The sequence below is a fragment of the Camarhynchus parvulus genome, chromosome 4A (genome assembly GCF_901933205.1).
Source record: "Camarhynchus parvulus chromosome 4A, STF_HiC, whole genome shotgun sequence".
Taxonomy (NCBI): Eukaryota; Metazoa; Chordata; class Aves; order Passeriformes; family Thraupidae; genus Camarhynchus; species Camarhynchus parvulus.
In genome coordinates, this window is record NC_044600.1 from 5,956,908 (window position 1) to 5,979,909 (window position 23,002).

General features: G+C 57.8%; 1 protein-coding gene across 4 annotated transcripts in view; it reads right to left on the reverse strand.

The window, feature by feature from the left end:
* STARD8 (StAR related lipid transfer domain containing 8) overlaps positions 1 to 18,445 on the reverse strand; it is a 39,849-nt gene extending 21,404 nt beyond the window's left edge. Inside the window, exons 1-2 of one of the 4 annotated variants that reach the window (XM_030967797.1) lie at positions 18,284 to 18,445; positions 16,064 to 16,097 (exon numbers count right to left, since the gene is read on the reverse strand). In XM_030967797.1, coding sequence (XP_030823657.1) covers positions 16,064 to 16,097; positions 18,284 to 18,328 — 79 coding nt within the window. In that variant the 5' untranslated portion in view covers positions 18,329 to 18,445. Of the gene's footprint in view, positions 1 to 6,623; positions 6,750 to 11,549; positions 11,595 to 16,063; positions 16,098 to 18,283 lie in introns of those variants that run through there. The other 3 variants (XM_030967802.1, XM_030967803.1, XM_030967801.1) reach the window with 3 other exon arrangements.
* Between the last annotated feature and the right edge of the window lie 4,557 nt (positions 18,446 to 23,002).

The window sequence follows — 23,002 nt, forward strand, 5'->3', positions numbered from 1 at the left end:
AAATTAAATCAAAAATGTGTGCTGCTTCTTTTGTGCTGCGAAGTGTCCTCACCACACCAACCAGCACCACCTCTTTTATTTACCCCCTCTTCCCTGCCTCATGCCATGCACACACCACCCATCAGTGCCACCCCTGTGCCTGGCCCAGCACACAACGATCCCAGTTTGCAGCTGATGTTTGCAGCCCACCCAGCCAGCTCACTGCCTTTTACCTGAGGCAGCTCCAGGTGCTTTCAGAGGCTGCCTACAGAGCACCAGTGCTCCCAGTCCAGCCCTGGGACCACCACTCCTGTGGCTGCTGGAGCAGAGCGACACCCCAGCGCTGCTGGGGCCAGGAGCCAAGGCAAAACAATGGGAGCCATTTACAGGGCAGGAAGCTGCATCTGCTGCATGAAACGCTATCTTCAAACAAGACGTGTTTGGATAACTCCAGTTTCATAACTCGCCTCTTCCGATGTTAGGAAATCACGGTAATAAAAAGAAAACAAAATGGGGGAGAAGAAAATTGGCACGGGGAATATCAGGGAGCAGCTCGAGCCTGGGGGAGCCCAGCCTGGGGCATCGGGGTCTGCCTGCAGCCCCGGGCCCAGGATCTGATCAAATATCCTCGGGGAAAGAGTTAAATCTGCCCTACCCACCCCAGGGGCACAGTGAATGCTGATGATCTGATGCATTTCCACCTTGGCTGGTTGAACTCTTCAGTGGCAATCAAAGCCATCCTGGGGGAGGGAAGACAGCCACACCAAGCACAGGATAACAGGGTTCAGCAGCTCTTATCTTCATCATCTTAAAGATAATGGAAGGGATGGCCTGAAAGCAGCCTCGTGGATGCCAGCTCAGCCTCAGCACCGTGGCAGCAGCACTGCGAGGGACACAAGGGACCCCGCAGGACCCCACTCTCGCCCTGCTGTGACAGGAGGGACCCTGCTCCTCGCCCTGCTGTGACAGGCAGCCCAGCCAGCACCTCCCGCAGCTGCCACCTCCACAATTGGGGACAAGGAGCCAAAGCTGAGGTCACCCAGCTCGGCTGCAGACCCTCCCCAGCACCCACCTCCTCTCCCCACCCTCCCCAGGCCAAATATAAATTTGCTTACAGGAAATGCCTTAAAGAAAAGGCACCTCCCTGCGTCCCGAAGAATGCCCAGAAAATAAACTGTCTCTGGACAAGAAGGAAATGTTTTGTTTTTTTTTTTAATCACATTGCAAAGCAGCTTTAACCCCTTCAGTCCCTGCTGCAAATGTTGCAAATGTTCCCTGTGTGCCTGAGGGAATCTCAAGGTGTCTGGAGTCTGCATTGGTGATGTGAGAAGAGCATATCTGTGGCATTGCCAGATTCTGAAAAAAATGCCACAAAACCCAGAATCCAAACACAAATTTCTCTGTCTGGCAAGGAAAGCTCAGGATCCCCGAAGGGCTCATAGCTGGGGACCCACTCTTGACTTCACAAAAGCTCTGGCTCCATTCCCAGAGGCACTGGGCAGAACTTGCCCAGCTGCTGGCATTGCTGGAGGTCCTGCACTGCAGCCAGGGCGCTGCAGCTGTGCCCCCCTCCCCACCCAGACCCTTTCCACAAGGGCCCTGAGTGGGCTGTGTCAGTCACCCCTCTCCGAGGGTCCCTCGGGAGCTGTGCTGGGATCTCCAGCAGATGGAAATGTGGCTCCTGAGCCTGCTGTGGAGGGCAGGGATGGGGTACCCGGGCCCCTGCAGCCCCCTGCAGCCCCCCCAGCCCTGCACTGCAGCTGCTGCAGCCCAGCAGGGACACACGTGGAGGCTTAGGAAGCACAAACGCTGCCTTCACAGCAACCTCCTGACACCAGGCACAAGAAAGCAAAAAGAGAAGAAATGCAGGAAATGCAGGAGGTGGAGAAGCAGCTGCCTCCAGCAGTCAGTCAAGGACAGAGCAAAGCCAAGAACCCCGAGTGAAGAGCAGAGAGCTCGCTCTCCTGGGCCCTCCAGCACGGGACAGCACAATAAATAAAACAATAAATAAGCTCAGTGCCAGGATCTGGCAGTGTTCCGGTGCACTCACAGGTCACAGCCACAGAGAGGGTGATCCCATTCCCTCTGTACACAGCAGAGGACACCAAAGCAAGGTCAAGGGCACAGCCAAAGCACTCCCTGTGTCACCAGCCCCCAGCCCCTTGAACATCCCCTTAATAAGCAGGCATTTGGTGCTCTCAGCCCCAGAGTGGTTTGATCCAGCTCAGCTGCTGCTGCAGAACGCCTCCATGCCTGCTGGGGGTGGGAATTTCTCAGCAGAGCTGTGGAGGTGTGAGGCCAGGCGTGGGGATGGGAAAGGGAAGTGTGGGGTCAGCTGCCACTTGGCTGGGAAGCAAATGTCTGTCCAGAGAGCAGCCAGGGCTCGGGGTTCAGCAGGAGAGAGATCACTTGCCTGGAGAAGAGAAGCAATTTCTGCCTTCTCCCTGATTTTGCACTTTGTGTATGTCCATTATTTTTAGCTGGGGGAGAACTGCTGCATCCTACATCCTTGCTGCTCCCAAGCAAGCAGCACCACGGCTCCCAGGAGTCCATACCAGGAGAATTCACCCAGCCACAGTCCCTGTGTGCCCCCAGTGTGTCCAGGAGCCTCATGCAGGCTCTCCATGCAACAGCCAGCCTGGGATTTGCTCAGGAAGGTGTCCGGAGGCCATGGGCCAACCCTCTGCCTGGAAAAACAGAGCTGGAGCACCAGCCCTGGCTCAGACATCCTGCTCTTGCCCAATGACACTGATGAAATGAGGTCAAGTGGCCTCTGCGTCACTGCTGTGGGCACTGTCCTGCAGCCTTGTGACATCCCTGCCCAGGGCCAGTTCCAGTTTCAGCAGGAGCAGCAGAGGCCAGCAGCCAACCCTCTGAAACCCCACAGAGCAAACCCCACCTGCAGCCCTGCTCCAGCCCAGCCTTCAGCACTGCCAGCAAAGCCTCGTCCTCTTCACTCCTTTTCCTTTTTTCTTCCTTTTCCCTTTAAATGCCAGCTTTCTTGTCCTCTCCCCCTGCACCTGCAGGGCAGGAAATCCCCCAGCTCACCCAGGCTGGGACACACAGGACCCCTCAGGTTCAGCACAAGCCACCAGCTCCTGCTCTCACTAAAGCAACAGGGCCAAGCCTTGGCTGCAGCACCCAGGGTAATCCAGATGTTCATCCCAGGACCATGCCAGAATCCAGATGTTCCAGGGCTTATCCTGACCACCCCACCACCCTGTCTGCCCTGTAGACCCCCAGGCTTTGACTCTGCAGCCCTGCTGGGATTCCATGTGCAGTGGGATAGGAAGTGGCTGAGCCTGGGGAAGGTCCTGAGCTGCTGAAGCTGTTCCCAGCCCTGCCGTTAACGTTTGCTCTGCCCATAACTGGCACAGGGTGACAAGTGCCCCGTGCTGATAAGCGTTCTGCAAACAGCCAGGCCGGTGCCCACGTGGCACAGGGACCTGTCAATGATTAACCCAGCAGCTGCAGGGGACAGCAGCAGGCTGGGGACACGGCCACCCGTGGGTGTCACAGCACCCACAGGCAGGGGACACATAGGGACCCACTAAAAGCCACATCCTGTAGGATCAGGGTCACACCTGCATCATCAGGGAGAGGGTGATGAGCCTGGAATGGGCAGCACAGCTCCACACCAACAATACTCCTCCTGCAGGACATGCAGGTAACACACACAGTGAATCAGAAGGCAAAGAGATAATAAAAATCCAGAAGCCATCACCAGAAGAGCACCAAAAAAGCATCCTCTTACTGGAAATGTAAGGACAGACCCTGTCTCTTTAAATCCCCAGCAGCCTAGAAAGGTTCCCGTGTTGCCGAGGTGCCTCTGCAAATGGCAGGAGCCAAAGGGCCAGAGCAGCTCAATCATTAACCTGCCAAGACCCCCGGCCTCGCTGGAATGTGCCAGTCCCCTCCAGAGCTCTGCTCAAAGGTTCACAGGAGCTCCTCTGCCCTGGCCTGCTCCAGACCCTGGAGGCTCCAGCCACTTTCCAGCACAGCTTTCCTCCAGGGCTAAACCCCCCAGACACCTCTGTCACACGTCCCAGCAGGGGTGGAACACCACGTGCAAGAAGGGAAGTTGAGAAATAAGAAACCCCAAGTTCCAGGGAGATGTTCCCATGCTCAGCAAACCTGTGACATGGTGTGGGGAGCTGTTCCTCCCCGTGGCTCCTCTTGCCTTGGAGTCCCATTGCTGCTGCAGCAGGACCAGCATGGGCATGGTGTGGGATGGGAAGAGCGGCAGAGCAACAGCATCTCGGCTTTTACAGCCCCCACGCCACTTCTAAAGTTTTTTACATGCACAAAAACAGCTCAGCTTTCATCCCTGGGCTCTGGTAATCCTTGTCACCAAATCCAGTGGGCAGAAGGGATGGAGCAACATCTCTGCTATGGGGCTGGGGGTAGGAAAGGAGACGCCCATGTTAGGGGACGCTCTGACCCCTGGTCCCACCGCACCACAGGACCCCCAGCTCCCCATCAGGGCCACAGCAACCACTCCAAAGGCATTCCCTTCCCTGCAGACCCTGCCTGAATTTGGGGATTGAACTCCCACAGACACCAAATGCAAAAGCCTTCCAAAGCCACACTGAGGGCAAAGACAAATCCCAAACCCCTGCAACAGGCAAACTGTCTCAGGCTTTTCATGGGGTGATCACTTAAAGGAAGGAGACTTCGTTCTTCTCTCTACTGGCAGTGATTTACCCTCAGCACTGCCTGCACCCTTCAGTGCCAGCCAACTTCCAGGCTTGGTCCTTCTGCCCAAAGTCACGCAGCAGCCTCAGCATGCCCTCAGGGAAAGGGCGACCTTTCGTTCCCCCACTCACTTCAATTGACTTTGAGAACCATCAAATCTTTTTGAAATTAGTACAAAACCAAAGGGAAGTACTGACGTGCCCTTGGGCACAACCACATTTTGTTCTCTTATGAAACTGAAGCGCTGGCAGCCTGTCCTGTGAACACACACTGGGGTTTGGGCACTGCAGGCGATGCAGACAAGGAATTCTCAACGGAAGCACGGCTGGATTTATGCACTCAGTCTTTTATCAGAAAAGGATTTCTTGGAGGAAGTGCGAGCACATGGCAGGAATGTGAGCTGCTCCTCAGAAGCAGCTTTGATACCTGCTCCGTGCTGGAACTTTGTGTTTTGCCACACACAGAAAATGCTGTCAGGATAAGGGTGGGAGCTGATTTTTCCCCTGCAAGATTGGAGGGAGACTGATGCTGATCCGTGGCCCCTGCTCCTGTTGGCACACGCGTGCCAAGAGCAGCAAGGGGTGGCTGCACAGCACCTCCTCAGCTGGGCTTTGGTGAGAGTGCAAACAGAAAAAGGCACAGCCATTGATAACAGTTCACGTATGCAAGTGGAAAAGAGTGTGGATTTCTGCCAAAAATTCACGATATGCACTCCAACACCCAGGGACTGTACAAAGGTCTTTAAGTAGAAGAGGCTCTGCTGCCCTCGGCACACAGAGCATTTCAGAACACAAACCACAAATCCAAACACACAAAGAGCCGGTGTTTGAGCTCGGCACATCAAAGAGCCCCTGAGGAAGCAGCCTCTCACCTTGGCAGCACGCTTCCCCAGAGCACTGCTGGGTCACCGTGTGACAAATGACACAGGCACAGCTAACCCACCCCTCCCTACCAACAACAAAGGGCTCCAAAGGAGCCAACCTGCCACAAACGTGCCCATGGCACTGAAAGTCAGGACCCAGAGCCCAGCCTCCCCCACTGCAGTGAGAGGAGGGCCTGATCTGGAGTCCCGTGACAGATGGCAAATCGGTGCTTTCCCAGCCACCAGGCTACCTGCACTAATCCCAGCTAGAGTAGGTGAGGAGGAGCCCTGGGGAAAGGCAGGTGGCCCAAACCCCCATCCCTCCTGAGCCGTGCCAGCCATGTGTGGGCCAGCACGGCCGAGCCGGACTGAACGTGCCGAACCCGAACCGGCCGCTCCAAAGGCAGAATCTCACCCAGATTCTCGCCCCACACACGGCCATGACTCAGCCCGGGAGGACAGAGGGGGATCCAGTTACTGCACGAGGCTGTCAGGAGCTGCATGCCAGCTCCAAACTCCTCATCCTCCCCACCTGCAGCACAGCCACCTCCTCCAGGCACCAAGTGCGGCCTGGCACGGACACCAGTGCCAGAGCGCACATCCCACCTGGGGCATCCCGGTGCTGCTGGAGCCACAGGTGAATCGCAGAATCTCATTCGCGTTAGAAAACCTGCTGAGACCACCGAGCCCAAGTGTTCCCCCAGCACTGCCAAGCCACCACTAGCCCATGTCCCCAAGTGCCACAGCAACACAGCTGTTAAACCCCTCCAGGGACAGTGACTCCACCACTGCCTTGGGCAGCCTGTGCCACGGCTGGACAGTCCTTTCAAAGAAAAAAATTGTTCCTAATATCCAACTAAACCTCCCCTGGCACAACTTGAGGCCACTGTACCGCTCCCTCACCTCCTGTCGACTCGCTCCAGCACACACAGAGCTGTAAGTGATTTCAGGAAGGGATTCTGCCACGCTTGTGCAACAATCGGAGCACAGCCCAGCCAAAGACAGCAGATTGCTGGGTGCTTTCCCCCAAAACCCACCTCATGCTCTGCACTGACCCCCCGCACCCAGCCGCAGGTTCCCCATGTACCTTGTGGCTGTGCCCCGTCGGGCCGCGCTCTCGGGGGACCTGTCGAGGGATGGGGAGGACGGAGGGCTCTGGAGGAGATGGGGGGCGCAGGGGGGACCCGGTGGCCGGGCCCCGCAGTGCCAGCCGGCGCTCCGGCTGTTGTCGGTGTGAGAAGCAGGTGCGGGGCTGTGCGGCGGGACTGCCTGGGATCCGCCTCCAAATCCCCGGGATCCCGCCCCCATCCCCAGCACCGCCCGCCCCGGGATCCGCCCGCCGGCCCCGGCACCGCCCCGTGCCCGCAGCCCCGGGCTGGAGCGGCGGGGGCTCCCGGTGCCGCATCGGCCGCTGCCGGGGAAGGGGGACATGGAGATGGAACCTGGAACCGCCTGGAACCCCTCTGCCAGGGAGCCTGGCTGGGAGAGCTGGGGGTGTGCGCTTGGAGGAGCGTCCAGGGAGTCCTTAAAGACCCTGCCAGTGCCTAAAGGGGCTTCAGGAGAGCTTGGGACATGGGATGGAGGGACAGAACAAGGGGGAATGGCTTCTCACTGAAAAAGATGAAGGTTAGATGGGGTGAAATTCTTCCTTGTGAGCGTGGGGAGGCCCTGGCACATGTTGCCCGGAGAAGCTGCGGCTGCTCCATCCCTGGAAGTATCCAAGGGCAGGTTGGACGAGCAATGGGATAATGGAAGGTGTCCCTCCATGGTGGAGGAGGGAATGAGATGAACTTTAAGGTCCCTTCCCACCTAAACCATTCTGTGATTCTGTGCCACACGTGGCACCCAGTGGAACCCCAAGCCCTGTCTATGTCCCGCAGTGCCGCAGGCCCCTGTGTCCCCCCAGCTCATCCATCCCTCTCCCTCCACTCCCAGACTGGCAGCAGCAACTGCAGGGCCTGGCCTGGCCCGTGGGGCTGCAGGATGGGGACACCAACAGCTGCCACCTCCCCGCAGGGCTGAGCACACACAGGGATCCCTCAGGCTGTTCCCCCCACAAACAGGAGCCCCAGGACAATTTCTGGACACACCTGGCTGTCCTCAGCTCTCCCTGTTGGTCAGAGCCAGCAGATGAACAGTTGGGGTGGAAGCCACAGGGAGGCATTGAGAGGAGCAGCGGGGCTGCTCGCAGAGACTCGTGTCCCCAAAAATCCCCCTGCACTGTTCTGTAGTTATTAGTGTCCCCAAAAATTACCCTTCCAACAGCACAGAGTGAGGAGGACCTTCTTCATGGCACACACACCTCACAACCTGGCTCTGGACCACATCTCCTGTCACACCAGAGATGCACAGCCACAGGTGATTTGCAAGAGGGAAAAACGGTGCTTAAAATGGACTTGAAGGATGAAATTTTTGTGAGTAATGAGAGGTGAAAGGGCTGGAGGTCAGGAAGCACCAGTCCAAGCATGGAGGGAGAGGAAGAGGAGGCAGAGGGTGAGATGGATGCAGGCAGTGATCTGGGGTGGGTGGGATGACCAGAAAAGCAGGAGAGAGACCAGGTAGGTACATTGCAGGGATGCCATAAACCACCTTTCCTCTGGAAATCACTGCTTGGAGGGACGCCCAAGCTCCCAACACGGGAGAATCAAGTTAAAAAACAGGATTTTTCCCCATTGTTTTCATAGCCTGAGAGGCACATCTCCTTCCTTCCTTCCCAAGCTCCTGACTCTCCTCCCACCAACCTCTGCCCTGCCGCAGCCCCCCCTGCCCTGGCTCTCCCCGCGGAGGGAAGGGACTCAGCACAGGCTGCTCAATGCGCCTCTTGTTGGCTGCAAACTCCTCCCGCAGCTTTGTGCGTGAGAGCCCCTCGCCAGCTGGACCCGAGGGGCGGCCAGGGGGTGGCAGGGGGTGACAGCAGGCAGCCGGTGCCCCGCGGGGTCAGCCCCAGCGCGGGGACAAGCTGTTGATCTGGGGGGATCACTGGGAGGTCATTTAGGCTGTGAGAACCCGCGGGCAGACGAGGGGTCAGGGGGATCCGGGTGTCAGGACCCAGCCGAGCCTTGACCCCCACAAGTCCCAACCCTGCCAGAATCTGGCTCCCCGGCTCATGGGGAGGGGACAAAAAGGGACAGAGGGCGAGCAAAGCCTCTGGAAACACTTCGGGCACAGAGTCTTGGCATGCTGACCCCCAAAGCCAGCACCCGGGACAGCCGGGATGGTTGTTTCACCCGGGTGGTCCCAGCACGGTGACGGCCACTGGAAAAGCGCCGGGCTCGGAGGTTTCGGGCATTTTCCCGCTCGTTCTTTGCATGAAGCAGGAACAAGGGAGGGTGTGGAGGCAAGAGCAGGAAATCTCGCGGAGACGCTGAGCTGGAAAGCGGCGGCGGGGGCGGCGGGGGCAGCCGCTCCCAGGCGGGGCTCGGGGGTGCCAAAGCGCGACCCCCCCACACCCCGAGGGACACGGATCCCTCTGCTACCCCCGGCTCCTGAAACCCCCGGAAGAGTCACAGCAAGGAAACGGCGGGAAGGGCCAAAAAACCACTCAGAATCCAAGGGAAAAACACATTTGCTCCAGCTGGGAACCCCCCGCAGAAGGGGAACCCAGGCACCCCCGGACACAGCCTGCTCCAGCACACCACGGCCTTTTCACTGCTGCTTTTTCCAACAACTCAAATAAACTAAGGGGGGAAAAAAGGTTACAGTTTTCTTTCAGGCATATAAATACAAACAGAGCCTCGAAAGGCACCCATAGGTGATGGGGTCTGGGGCATGTGTGTCACACTCAGCTGCCAGGGGACTCCTGCCCTGCTAATGCATTATCCATGGCTCCTGTTTTTCCACTGCTGCAGATGGAGAATGGAGTAACTGGTGTTATTTTCTCATGAATGGTGCCACCCCCTGGCAGAGCTGGCCCAGCCTATACTGGCATCCCTGCCCACCTTGGGATGCCCCATTTATGTCTGTCCAGCTGCCCTAGTGCAGAACACTTGTTGGCTTTTCCCAATACCCAGCCCTAAAAGCATCACCCAGGCGCTGCCACTGCAGCCTTTCCAACCACAGGATACCCAGCAAATCCCACAAGGAGCCCCAGGCCCACAGGGCAACCCTAAAACCCCTGAAAACAGTGAATCTGCAGCACAGAGAGGCCATAAACCACCTTTGCCCATCCACCTGGAGCTTCCAGGACCACAGGGATGTTTCAGTGCTGGCCTCACACCAGCAGGAAGGGAGCAAACCAGCCAAGAGGAGGAGGATGGCTCCAATGTCCTTCATGAGAGGGAAATGAGGGGAAAGAGGTTGCCTGGCACACCCGAAATGGCAGCTGGAGCTGTGCTGCCAGCTGCATGAACACAGCAGGCAGGATCTCAGCAGCGCCGAATTCCCCAGCTTCCAAAGGAGGAGGGCGAGAGGGAGGAAAAGAGAAGCTCAGAGACACACACAACAGCATCATTCATGGAGCTGGGTTTGTGCAACAAGGGTCCTGTGTCTGCCTTGGAGCTCCAGGCAATTAAAACAGCAGCCACAGATCTGGGAGAAACAGCAGGAATTTATCCGAGGAATCCGGATTATGTGGCCACTGCTGGAGCAGAGCAGAAAGCCCCCAGATCCTGGAAGGCAAAACGCTGGCAAGAGATGAGCAACCAGCTCCATTATCCAACTGTTCCTGCCTCACCCACCCGAGTCAGAGCTTCCTCTCACCACATCAGGGGTGAGGGGATTGCTGCTGCTGCTGCTCCTGCCTCCAGACAGGCCCACCAAGGGGCACAAGGGGCTGCAGGGCTGCCCGGGGGACACATGGCAAGGCAAGTGGGCTGTGGTCCCAAAGATAAGGGCAGTGCTTTGCAAGTCTAAGAATGTGGGTTTCCATTCTGGTCCATCCTTGGAAGCATGCACAGGGTTACCAGCACAGGTAAAAAGAGACAGGATGCTGAGCAATCCTGTGAAAATCTTCCTGGCAGGGCTGGTTCCTGGGAGCAACCACAGACCCTCCAGGAGACCCCAGAGAGGATCTGTGCTCCCTGCTCTCATGTGGATGATCCCAGAACAATCTCCTGGCCCCTGCAGGAGATCCTGTCCCCCTGATCCATGGGGCAAACAGCCCCTGGCTACAACTTGCCACATGTGCCAGCTCTGAGCCAGGCAATGTCACTGGCACGGGGTCTGGAAGTGGGAGATCTTTAGAGAACTCGACTTCCCCTTTGCCTTCGACAAATTAAGCTTATCTTCTCATCCCTGAGGAATAACCCCTGTCCACCCAGAGTGTTTTGGGCCATTCCTGAAGGGATCATTTATCAGCAGAAAGAATGAGTCTCCAGGTGTGAGGTGGAATTGTTCACTAAGCATCACAGCCGATGGAGAAACCAGGCAGCAGCAGTTTCTCCTTCACACAACCCAAAATAAATGGCTTTCAAGATCATTACCCACACCCTGTTATCACAGGCATCTTTACAAGCCACATCAAACCAGTTTTAGCACCGGAGTTCCAAATGAACAAAAACTCCTTAAGCATTTTCACACCCTCGACAAGATGACTGTTACAAGCATCATTAAAACGTTATCAAATACAAAATAAAGCTCTTTCTTTGAAGAAAAGTGGAAGTCCTTTTCACCTGACCGACCCTCGGGAGGAACATTTGCTTTACCAGTCGGCTCAGAGCAATCCCCGCCTCGGCTTTGTGACCGGCATCACTCAGACACGACAGACAGCGGGGCACGGCCCAGAACACCACCAAAATCGGGTTTGGACGGAAAGCAGAGCCCGCGTCCCTCACAGGCATCCCTTGTCTGTGCTCTGCCCTTTGCGCCCACCGCACTGACCCGCACGGAGCCCACCCTGCGCCAGCCCCGTCCCTCGCCCGCCGCGCACCGAACGCGACGTTCCCGCTGCCGCCGCTGCCCCGCACTGGGCTGATCGCAGTCCCGGGCTGGCCCCCGCAGCCCCGCACCGGGCTGACCCCCGCACTGGGCTGATCGCAGCCCCGCACCGGCTCCGCAGCCCCGGCCCCGCACTCACCTGCCCGCCCGCGCCGCTTTCCCCCGCACGGAGCCGCGGCCGCGGCGCGGCGGAGCCGCAGCCCCAGGGAGCGCCCGGAGCCCCGGCGCGGAGCCGCGACCCCGGCCCCGTCCCGGCGACCCATCGCTGCTCCGGCGGGACGGGCGGGAGCTGCGGCTCCTCCCCCGCGGGGATGCGGGCACGGGACCGGGGCCGCTCCCGGGGAACGCCCGCTCCCCTTCCGCCCGTTCCCCGCGGCCCCGGCGGAGCCCCCCCGGCAGCGCCTCCGGCCGAGGAAAGAGCTCGCCCCGGTGGGTCCCGCAGCATCCCCGGGACCTGGGATCCGGCTCAGCCCCGTCCCCCAGGCTCGGGCATCCAGGGCCCCAGGTGAAGGTGATGCTGAGCCACGTGTTCCACCTGCACCCCCCGAAAACTGAGTCACCCCCACTCCGCTGCCGCCTCCGCTCCCGGGGGCGGGCGGATGTTTCAAAGCCCTGCGGACGCGCCTGGCAGGGCTCAGGGGTTCTTCATTAAGAAGGGAAGGAATTAACGTGATCAGACTGGCCTGCCAACACCTCACATTGCTTTTTCCCCATCTGACCTCTCGGGCTTTGAAAACAAACTCCCGTGAGCATCACACAGCCCCAGGAGGCTCCCACAGCCCCATGCCTGCTCCCTGTGCACCAGCTTTGCCCAGAAGGACTGAGGGGCTATTTCAGGCACATGATTACCTTCCTGTGCATGTTAAGGCAGTTTGCATGTCGAAGTTCTGACCAAAGAAAAACCATTGCCCAGGCAAACCTTTCCACCAGTTTTCAGTGTATTTTCTCGTGGTAATTTCAGGGAAATGACCACACTCGGAACTTCCCTCTTGCTCCTTTCAGTCTCATGCAAACCAGCCGAGGATGCAGATAGAAATGTTCTTTCCTGCCTGCAGTTACTTTCCAGTCAGTCTCAGTCACTCCTTGCTGCCATGGGAAAAATTTGGCGACACTCCGGGCACGAGGTGGCTAAAGGAACCTTTTCCCAGCTCATTCCCTGCACTTCCCACGTGCTCTGAAACTCACCAACACAGAAAAACCTTCTCTCTAACCCAGACTCTTCCTTTCTGGCCTTCAAAGAAAATCCCCCAACCTGTGAGCGGATCCTGCTGTCCAGAGGGGGGAATCTGTATTTTGTTAGCTACAGGAAATGGGAAAACTTCCAGCCCTGGAATTAAAGCCCAGAAGGAAGGAGCTGAGCTGGGGGAGGGGTCTCTGTCACTGCAGCAGTCATCAGGGGGTCAGAGCTACACTAATTCTACAGGCAGAGGGACACAAGAATGAGAACTGGTGATTCACCAGCCAAGCCTGACCCCAGGAGGGCAGGGATGAGGAAGAGGAAGGAGCAGCACAGAATCCCCTCATCACATGTCCCACCAAAACCACAAATAATCACATTCGGTTCAGCTTTTCTACTTCCCAGCGCTCTGACCCACGCCCAGCCCCATGACTGCCTTTTCCACCATGTAAGAGCAGCAGTTTCTCGAGGAGTTCCAGAACGGGTCCCTGCTGCCCCATCCAGCATCCCACTCACTCCATGGGTCCCCTCTGATCTCCCTGGCTCTGATGCCACAGCCAGAACATGGCCCCAGTGCCACGAGCAGCAGCCCCTGCACACCCACAGACCCCAGGACCTGCCAGCCCCCAGCCCCTCTCCCTTCCAACACATTCAGACAACAACAAAACCAGATCCCAGTCTCTGCTTCTCCCCCCAAACCCAGGGAACCACAGTCATGGGCTCAGGTCAGGTGAGGAACGAGGGCCTCGTGCTTAGGCCACAAACCCAACAAGCCAGTGCAGGAGATTTTTGTGCAAGGAGAGAAGAACAGCTCAGCTGTGACAACACATCAACAACAGCTAAATTTAGCAGGTTATTTTCGGTGATCCAGATGCTGAGTAAATACAACCTTATTATTTCATGCAGGGGCAAAAGTTCAGCCAAGTCCCTTGTGCTGCTTTTCCCTGTTAGTTCACCACAGCCAGCCACAGGAGCCCACCCTGAAATGCTGCAATGTCACCACTGTGACACCACTGTCTGTCTGTGCTGAGAGGAGCCACCAGCTCTGTCCCTGTCCTTGAGCAGCAAGAGGAGCCACTGCTCTGTGACACGGGCAGGGCACCTCCCAATCCCTTTTGGAGGGGCCTGATGCTGCTGTTGGTAGGAATTTATTCTGAGGATGCAGTTTTCAGGTGCATGGCCAGGTTGTGAGCCTTTCCTTTCTTCAAGCTTTTCCTTTCTTGCTCAGTCCAGAACAATACATGGGAAGTGAATGCTGGAGAGGAAACAGAGGGTTAGGAAATCCATGGAAACCTGACCCAGCTGGGATTGTTCCAGTGGTTCAGTCTGGGGCTGTGCAGGGGCTCTGTGTCCATGCAGCCAAGGGGGCTGCAGGGTGGGCCAGGGAGGGCTTTGATGTGGGGCAGGGCAGCAGGAGGGAGAGCAGGGACACAGCAGTGCCCACGTGCTCCACGGCTGGAACATCACCTCCAAGAAGGCAGACGAAATCCAAGTTGTTTTCCACCATCACTGCAGGAGCTGCCATGGCATACCCAGGTATTTTAATGACCTTATCCAGCAATGTTCAGGGAAGGGGCTGTGGCAGCACAACCACAGCTCCAAACAGGGGGCTGGGAATGGGTCTGTCCATGCCTGGAAAGCAGCTCAGGGAGTCTGCCAGGTGTGCTGGGAGAGCAGCAGTGCTGAAGGGGGAAAGTCAGAGGCAAGCTCTGGGAATTGATGGAAGAGACACTTTGCCAAGAGCTGCTGGGATAAAGCAGAACCATCTCCACCCTGCCTTGTGCCACTGTGTCAGGAGCTGAAGTCCTCGTGTCACCCATCCAAAGTGACTGAAAATCATCATAAGGGAAGGGAATGGTGCCCCCAAACCCACAGCCTTAATGCCCTCTTTGTTTGAGCATCTTCTGGGGACAACGAGTGAAGAGGACAGCAGGACCTGGTCCCTTCGCAGTGGAGGGCACAACCCCCCTGCAGGTCGGCTCCTGTCCAGCGTAATCCATGGGAAAAGGAGAAGTCCAGCCTGCCCCAGGCACTGTGCTGCTGCAGTCACAGTGACACCAGGAGCTGCTATGGCCCCATCATCACATCGAGTCACAGGTGACAAATCCCACAGTGAGAAACTCTGCAGATGCTCAGGACATGAGGCTCCTGCTCCTCCTGCCCCCAGAGCCCATGGCCACCCAGCATTCCTCCAGCAGCCAGAGCTGGGACAGGGACATGTGACAGGCAGGTGTCAGCTGGGGTCATGTGAGTGTCACTGAGCCTTCATCAGGAGAAACCTGGATTCTACAGGCAGTTTTAACCAAGAGAAAAAAAACCTAAAAACATTTTTTGCCCCAAAATCCCAGTCACAGTGTGATCCATAGGAGCCTTCCCTGCCCCTTCCCTTCCACAGGGCTCTTTAACTCTTGACTTTTATGTTCTTAATCTCTCCCGTGCAAGGGCCAGAGACCACCCAAGATACCTCTGGGGCTCTCTCACAAAGCACCTTTTGTTACCTAGAGCTCTCCTGTGCTCTGGGCTCTCACCAGCCAGACTCAGAGCTCACTTCACTCCTATGTGCATGGAAACAAGAGGCCCTCAGTGCACCACCCTTTGGGCAGGGAACTGCCTGGAGATCCCCAGGCACATCCCATGGGCTCCCTGCACGGTGGGTTTCCCTTTCCATGGTGCCAGGGCTCCAGCCAGCAGTGTGGGCAGCCCCACTGCCCCCACCTCTGACACCAGAGCTGCCATCCAGAGGGCCTGTCCTGAGCCCTGTGCCCAAAGCAGCAGAGCCACCCCAGCTCCAGGTGCCCCCAATTCCAGGGCCACCAGAGCCATGGGACATCCTGTATAGGATGGGAGAGGTTTGACTCTGGGGGTGTCACTGTACAAAGACCCCCAAGGCACCAACAGTGGGATGAGGAAAGGCTCCTCTGCCCCCCTGCCACAGCCCCATCCCCATCCCTGCTTCCTGGTCCTGCTGGCACACACATCCTCCCCCTCCTCCTCTTCTCCCAGAGACCGCCACCAGCCTCCCCAGCACCTACAGACCCCTCATGGCAGGGCAGCCCCATCCCCAGCCTGTGCCCTCACCTTGGCAGAGGTCTGAGCAGGGCAACAGCAGCCGTGCACAACCCCCAGCATGATCCTGCAGCTGTACTGCCAGTCCCTCCTGCCCCGCAGTCAGGGGTGAGACACCCCAGGCACACAAAACTGGGGTCTCTGAGCCAGGGGTGCCCTTCCTGCCCATGGCACTGCAGTGCCAGGGCTCTGGGGCTCCCCGTGGCATTATCTGCTGAGCACAAAGCTGCACAAAGAAACCAAGGTTCCTTTGCAAATATATTCTCTTGAAAATAACATTTCGGGGGGAAAATCACACTGCTGGCAGAAGAACCCAGCAAGGGGACATTCCTCTTCCCATGATCCCTGCTCACCTGCCCTTGTTTAACAGCAAGGGCACTCCTGCCCAAAAGATTATTGCTGCAGCTTACCTGCATCTTTTTTATCTTCTAACAAGGTGAATTTCTGTGAAAAGAAAGAAAGAAAGAAAAAAAAAAAAAAAAAAATTTTTAAAAATCATTTTAATTCTCACATTTGTGGAATGCTGCCCCTCACATCTGGGCTTGGTCCCTGCTCCAGCCTCCCCTGTGCCCAGAAGTGACCTGAGACCAGCAGTGCTGGCCCAGAGCTGGAGCAAGCAATGATGCTTGGGGCCCTGGCAAAGGCTTCTCCCAAGGGCATCACCCCACGGGTTGTAAAACACCACTGCTACTCCCAAGGGCCCTGAGCACCCGGCAAAGATGCTGTGCCCAGCTGGCACCCACCAGCCCAGCTCCCAAGGGAAGCCACAAGAAACGGGATTCAGAGCAGCAGGGCAGCACTAGGGACACAGCAGCACTTTGCAGAGTGGAGGAGCAGCAGAAGGTCATCCTTCCTGGTCCCAAGGTGAGCCCAGAGCCCAGGAGGGTGCCCAGTCCCTGTCTGGGTGCAGACTGAGCCCCTCCAGTGCTGCTGCCCCACGAGATCACTGCAGGAATGTGCTGCGGGACGAGCCCGGCTTTCCCACGGACCTCAGAACCCCTCTTCCTGCCGGGGCAGCAGGGCTGAGCCTGGCCCAGGAAAGCCAGGCTTAACCATGTCCCTGCTGCTGTGCTTCCCCAGCCCTGCCTGCCCGAGGGGGGCCATCACAAGGGCTGGAGCCATCGCTGGATCTCACAGCGTGCCCCTGTCCACAGGGGAGGTCACCCAGCTCCTCTGGATCCTTTGGCATTGCCTAATCTGTTCCCACACCTTCCCTTTCCCGTGAAATCTTCCACCAGCCACAGATCCACCTCATTTAGCCTGGAAAGCTTTAATCCCACAGACAGAGCCCAGCACGTTTCTCCCTGTTCAAGAAATTCCTCAGCAAGGAAGGTGAGAATTTCTCGCCTGTTGGTGGTGAGCAGCTGAGCAGCGCTGGCATGGCGAGGAGAGCGGGTCCAGGCTGAGGCAGAAGGCTCAACCCTACAGGAAGCCACTGAAGGCAACCAGGAGGGTGGTGCCCTGGCCAGCTGGGCCACCAGACCCTACATTGGGCCAAAGGCATGGGCTGAAGGCAGGGGACTGCTGGGTGCTTCCAAGGAGGATGAAACCCATGGGCACCAGAGTCTGTGCAGGCCAGGCTGGAGCCATCCCAAGCTGCAGCTGTGCCTGTGGCCATGCAGGACCCAGTGTCCCTGTCCCTGCCACCACCAGGATGATGGCAATGCCAAGAGGCAGCACACAGGGACAAACAGGGTTAATGAGGACAGCTAAGCTCTCCAGAGACAGCAGGGACGAGACAGCAGGGACAAGACAGCCACTAATATTACCAATGAATTTCACAAATGTCATTTTTAGACTCAACTATTTTAAGCATTGCACACTGAAAGCCCGGGGGGACAGCGTGCATTCCACATCCATTTCACCACAGCAGATCCACTCACCCAGCACAGCCCGGTGTACAGCACTGTCTGAAAAGGGATTTTAACACTTTTCCCAATCTGCAACTCCCAAAATTCACACTAAATGTAACTCCACAATCTCCCCAGCTCACCTCCCACCACACTGCATAGGCTGGGACAGAATAAACCAACAGCGATCAGGAGGAGGCAGGAAGAGGTGTTTGTTATTAAGGTGACAGATGAAGAATTAAACCCTAAAGAAAAATCTCAGATGTCACGCCATGAGAACTGCTGCTGCAGGAAATGAAAAGCTGGGAGCCCTTGGCCTTGCTGCTCCTTTGTCATCCTGCTCAGAGCTGCCCTGACCCTCCAGGTTGGCCACGGTCCCACAGCCACGCCACGGGTGACCTGAGCCTCCGGGTTGGGAAGGATGTCCCAGCCCGGCCACACCACACAGGCAGGCACGGCAGGACCGTCCTGGCATGGGCTGACCACCTCGGGGGGCTGAGGGTGGGCACACGCACACAAAAACACAGACAGACAGACACACAGAGACAGACAGACATACAGAGTCCCCCTGCTCACCCAGGGCTGCCGCTGCCGGGACACGGTGACCCAGAAAAGGGCAGCGGGCGAGCTCAGGGCACAGGGACCAGCCAAAATTAAACCCTCTTGCGGGCACGACAGCCCCGGAGCAGCCGCCGACACCGCCGGGGACGCGTCCCCAGCGCCCCTTGCAGAGGCTTCGCAAAGCGGAGCGTGTCAGCGACGGACACCGTGCTCCCCTACCTTGGCTCTTTTGAAGCAAGCCCAGAAGAAGTCCAGCAATGGCATGATGTGCCGAGGGGCCCGGCAGACCCCCCTAGAGCGCGGGGGTGCCCCTGGCAGCGGGGAGAGCCCCCCGCGGCACCCCCATGGCAGCGCGGCGGCGGCGGAGCCGGCAGAGCCCGGTGCGGGCGGCGCGGAGGGAGGAGCGGCCGGCAGCGGCGGAGGCGGGCCAGCATTCAAACCCTGCACCGTTATTCAGTTGGTTGGGAACGGGCTTGGACGCGATTGAAATTCCCTGAAGATTGCGAGTTTTAAACAGCTCCAGGCTTTCCTTCCTGCCTGGAACGCACCCGAGCTGCTCCCATTCCCAGGCAGTGGGAAGGGGCGAGGGATGACCGACACGCCAGAGCGGGAGAAGGGGGATTTGGGCTGTCAAAGGCACGTGTAGGACGTTAGAAACCCAAACCCTGGATGGTTCAGATTGTCACTCGGGTCCTGCCCGAGCTGGCTGGCAGCTCCTGGTGCTCTCCTCTGCAGGCACAAGGTGTACCCAGCCGTGGTGCCATCCCTGGGTGCTCAGGTGCTGCTGGCCTCACCACGGGCACAGCAGAGCAGGGTCAGCCTGCTGGTGGGATCCCAGCGGGGCAAACAACACAGGGGAACCCCCCCAGACATCAAATATATCTGAGCCCTTCACTCCAGCTATTCACAACTCCTTATCTGCCTTCTGCAAACATCATTTGTTCACAAATACAATAAAAGGTCAAGTCACAAACATTTGTGCCAGCCCCCCACTCGCAGCCCCTCGGGCCAGGGTTCTTCCTGCAGGCACGTAAGAACCCCCCACAAACTGGTGATTTGTGTCAGCGATTCAGAAGGGGCAAGGGCGGGCAGATCCACAGTGATGCCTGGGCTCAGCCCTGCTCCCAAGGACCCTTGGTGGCTGTCACCCACCCTGGACTGGCATCAGGCTCTCCAGTGGCATCGCTCCTGCCCACTGCCCATCTCGGGCTAGTGCCAGCTCCACTCTGACAGGACCTGCAGGAGGAACATGAGCCAGAGCACAATGGTTCTGCTCAGGATGTGACACGTCTGTACCCAACCCCCAGCAGCTGGCGGCTGTGGCAGCTGTGTCCAGTGCCACGTGTCAGGGCAGGCCAGGGCAGGGTGTGGGGCCCCAAAGCATGAGGATAAGGGAGACAAGGCAAGCCCAGAAAGCAGGAAGGCCACGGCATAACCATGTCAGGTGTACCTGCCTGGGGAGGATGGCATGAGGCACTGCCAGCAGCCAGCATCCAGCAGACCTGAGCAGCACCAGGGCCCTGGACTGGCAGCAGTGTGGTGGCACTGGCACAGCCCTGCCATGGCCCCAGCAGCCATGGAGCTCACAGGAGCAGCAGCAGTCCCGGCGCCGGCTCCAGCTGCCTCCTTCCATCTCCCCCTCACTCATTCCTCCGCGGGCTCTGGCACCGCTCCCAGCCTTGGCACCAGCTGCAGCTCCTCACCCTGTCCCCTGCATTGCTGGTGTAACTGGGCCACTAATGTCCCCAGCAGGGCTGGGGACACCAAAGCAGCACAAGCTTTGTACACCAATCCCTCTTCTCCTCCCTCAAAAACCCAGGGTTGGGCAGACAGTGTCACCTCTGTGGCACATTGCCCACCAGGGTCACCTCTCCTAGCAGGGATTTTCCCCACGGGATTTAAAGCCCAACACTGCTGCCCACCCTCAGTAACTCACCCACCACTGCCTCAAGAGCTGCAGTTTTACCCCAAGGACTTGCAAATAGTTCCCAGCAGGGAGGAAGGCAGCTGGGGCACTGCTCACGGCCAGCCATCCCCATTCAGCTCACTGGGCACTGCTGTCCTGGCGCTGAGGCTGCCAGGGCACCACCACCGTGGCCAGGACACAGAAGAGCACTGCCAGCACAGAGTCCTGTGAAAGGCTCTGCCATTGTCATTCTAAGGAGTCCAAGGAGACTCTTCAATGACTCCACAGGCTCTGGGATATCTGGGCCTGGGTGAGGCTGAAGGCAGCTGTCACAGGAGGGCCTGTCCCTTCAGAGAGGCAGGCACTGCCAGGCCTGGTGGCACAGGGCTCCTGTTCCCATCAGGGGCTCACCCTTCAGCACCGTGCGTTGTTCTGGAGCAGGACAGGCCCTGCTGCTGCAGCCATAACCCTGCCAGGATCCGGAGAATTGCCCCTGCTGGCTCCAGTGGCATCGGATCCTTCTCCCACTTCCTCCAGAAGCTAAAAAAGCCGAGCTAGCACAAATAGAAGCAGGCTGTCTCCTTCCCAGGCCTGGGAGACAAACCACAGCGGTTTCTGCATACTTGTGTAGCTTCTTCCTACCCGGTCATCCCAAAAGCATTCCAGTAATGCTACATCTTGGATCCTTCCTCAGCGTGCCAGGACACTGTCCTCGGCAGGAATAGCTCCTGGGGATTGGATCCATGGGGAAGTGGCAGGAGCTGTGCACACCAAATGGGTATTTCTGCTGAGTGGACAGGGGGCCGACCCTACTGCTGCATTTGGCTCGTCCCAAAATTCCTAATGTACCCACTCTGCAGACGAGCTCACAGGACAAGCAAAAGCAATATCCATTCATTCTATAAATAAATATGTGTGTGTGCATGTGTGTGTGTCACTATCCTCCTCAGACCCACACGAGAACCCATTTTAAACCTGAGTTAATTTTAAGAAGCTGATTCTAAGGAGAATGTCACCCTGTAGACATTCACTAAGAGCTGCCCACAGTGCCCAGGACACCAGGTTGTCACCCACCAGCCCCAGCACGGCCACATATATTCCGCCTTCTCCGAAAGTCACGGGACAGGGCCGGAATTTCGGAGGGCAGGTACAGCCTCTTCCCACAGCAGATCATTCCCTGGAAGGAGGATCCCGTGTCCAGGGCTATTTCTGAGTGCCGATGAGCTGTTGCTGTGGCGGCTGTCACCCGGATCAGTGCCAGCCCGGGCCGGGTCCCCGCAGCCACAGAGGCCGCGCTGGCACCGCGGGCTGTGAGCGGGGCCTCCCCGGGCCGGCCCAGCCCCGAGCCCGCGGCACACGGGGATTTTCGGGGATTTTCCACTTTCCGCCGGGCACAGGCATTTCCCGAGGCTGGGAAGGGCGCAGCTCCCGCCGAGCTGGCGTTTCCCCATTAACACAGCGGGAACAGGGATCCTTTTCTTCTCCCGACGCCGGACACGGGGCGGGTGCTGGCGGCGCTGGGGCTGTGACACCATGAGGGCGGTGAGATAGGGACGGGGGAGGGAGAACACGGGGAAACTGCAGCCCACAGGAGCAGCAGAGGGGAGACAGAGAGGGCAAGGACAGGGCTGAACCCCTCTGTGTGCCCCCGAGCGAGGGCCAGCACACAGAACCCCATGGCACCCCATGGCACCCCACAGCTCCCCAGGGCTGGGGCTGCACTGTGGGGCCAGCCCTGCTCAAAGCTCCGTGCCCAGCTCCAGCTCAAGAGGACAAATGCCTCTGATGCCACCAAAGCGGCACCACCACGAGCAGAGCACAAGAAGCCAGCTGAGAGAGGCCCAAGGGCAGCAGGAGACACTGCCCAGCTCCCCGCAGTCCCACAGGCCACCTGTGAGCCCCCTGCCACCACTGCTTCTCCATTAAAAAGCTCCTCATTTAAAATAATCCCGATGTGCTCTGGTCTCCAGTGGCTCAGGGGTGGGATGTGCTGGGCACGGACACACTGGGAGGGTTCAGGACAAACGGGGATTGCCACACAAACCACAGGAGCTCCAGCCCTGAGGGAAAGCTTCTCTCCGGGACGGGCAATTAGGCAATTACTTAATCCCCACGTGCAGGCAGCTCCTGTGGCAGAAGGAAGCGCTCGGGTGAGCAGGGCAGTACCCTGGAGAGCCTCCCGGGGCCAAGGGCATCGATCCCCCCGTCCCACAGGGATGGAGCAGCCAGCCAGGCCCATGTCATCCCCTCAGAATGCCCTTCCCGAGGGCTGGGGCAGCACAGGGGGATGTCCCCTCTCCCAGCACTGGTGTCCTGCTGAAGTGTCACCATCCAAAGCCAGTGACACTTTTGCTTAGCTCAGATGTGCGCTGGACTCCCAGAGACAAGCCAAGGGCTGCAGGAAGCCTCCTGCACTCCCTGTTCCCTGAGGGGTCCTGGCACAGACAGCTCTGTGCATTTCCCCACACAGGATGCTCCAGTTTGCAAACACCAGTGAGAGAATTCACAAACACCGACTGATTTAGCACACACACAAAACCAAACAAACGTTGCAGCTGACTAATCCTCACAGACTGGCAATACCTCCCAGTTTCACTGAAAAAAAAACCAGTCCATGATAGTTCTGGGGAATTTCTGCTGCACCAGATGGGGGGTGCTCCCACCCCAATTCCCAGAGCCAGAAAGATTGGGGAGCTCAACAAGGGCCTGGGGCTGTGCTCAGCATGAGGCTATTTAAACACGCTTAAAAGAGCATATATCTGAAATGGTGACATTTTTGAGATACTGTAGACAAGATACACAAATTACTGATAGACACAAGTGATACAGAAGGAAAGAGATTTTTTGAGAGCCATATTCCCATTCAATTTTAACTCCATTTGTATTCAAGCAGCCAAGAGTTACTGTCTGGGGGTGTTTACAGAGACTCCCATGCAGGACAGAACTCCAGCAAAAACCTGCTGCTGCTGCTCTCTAGTTCTCTTCAAGATGCCTTTGTGAAAGCAAGAAATATAAATCAGGCTGCATTTTGA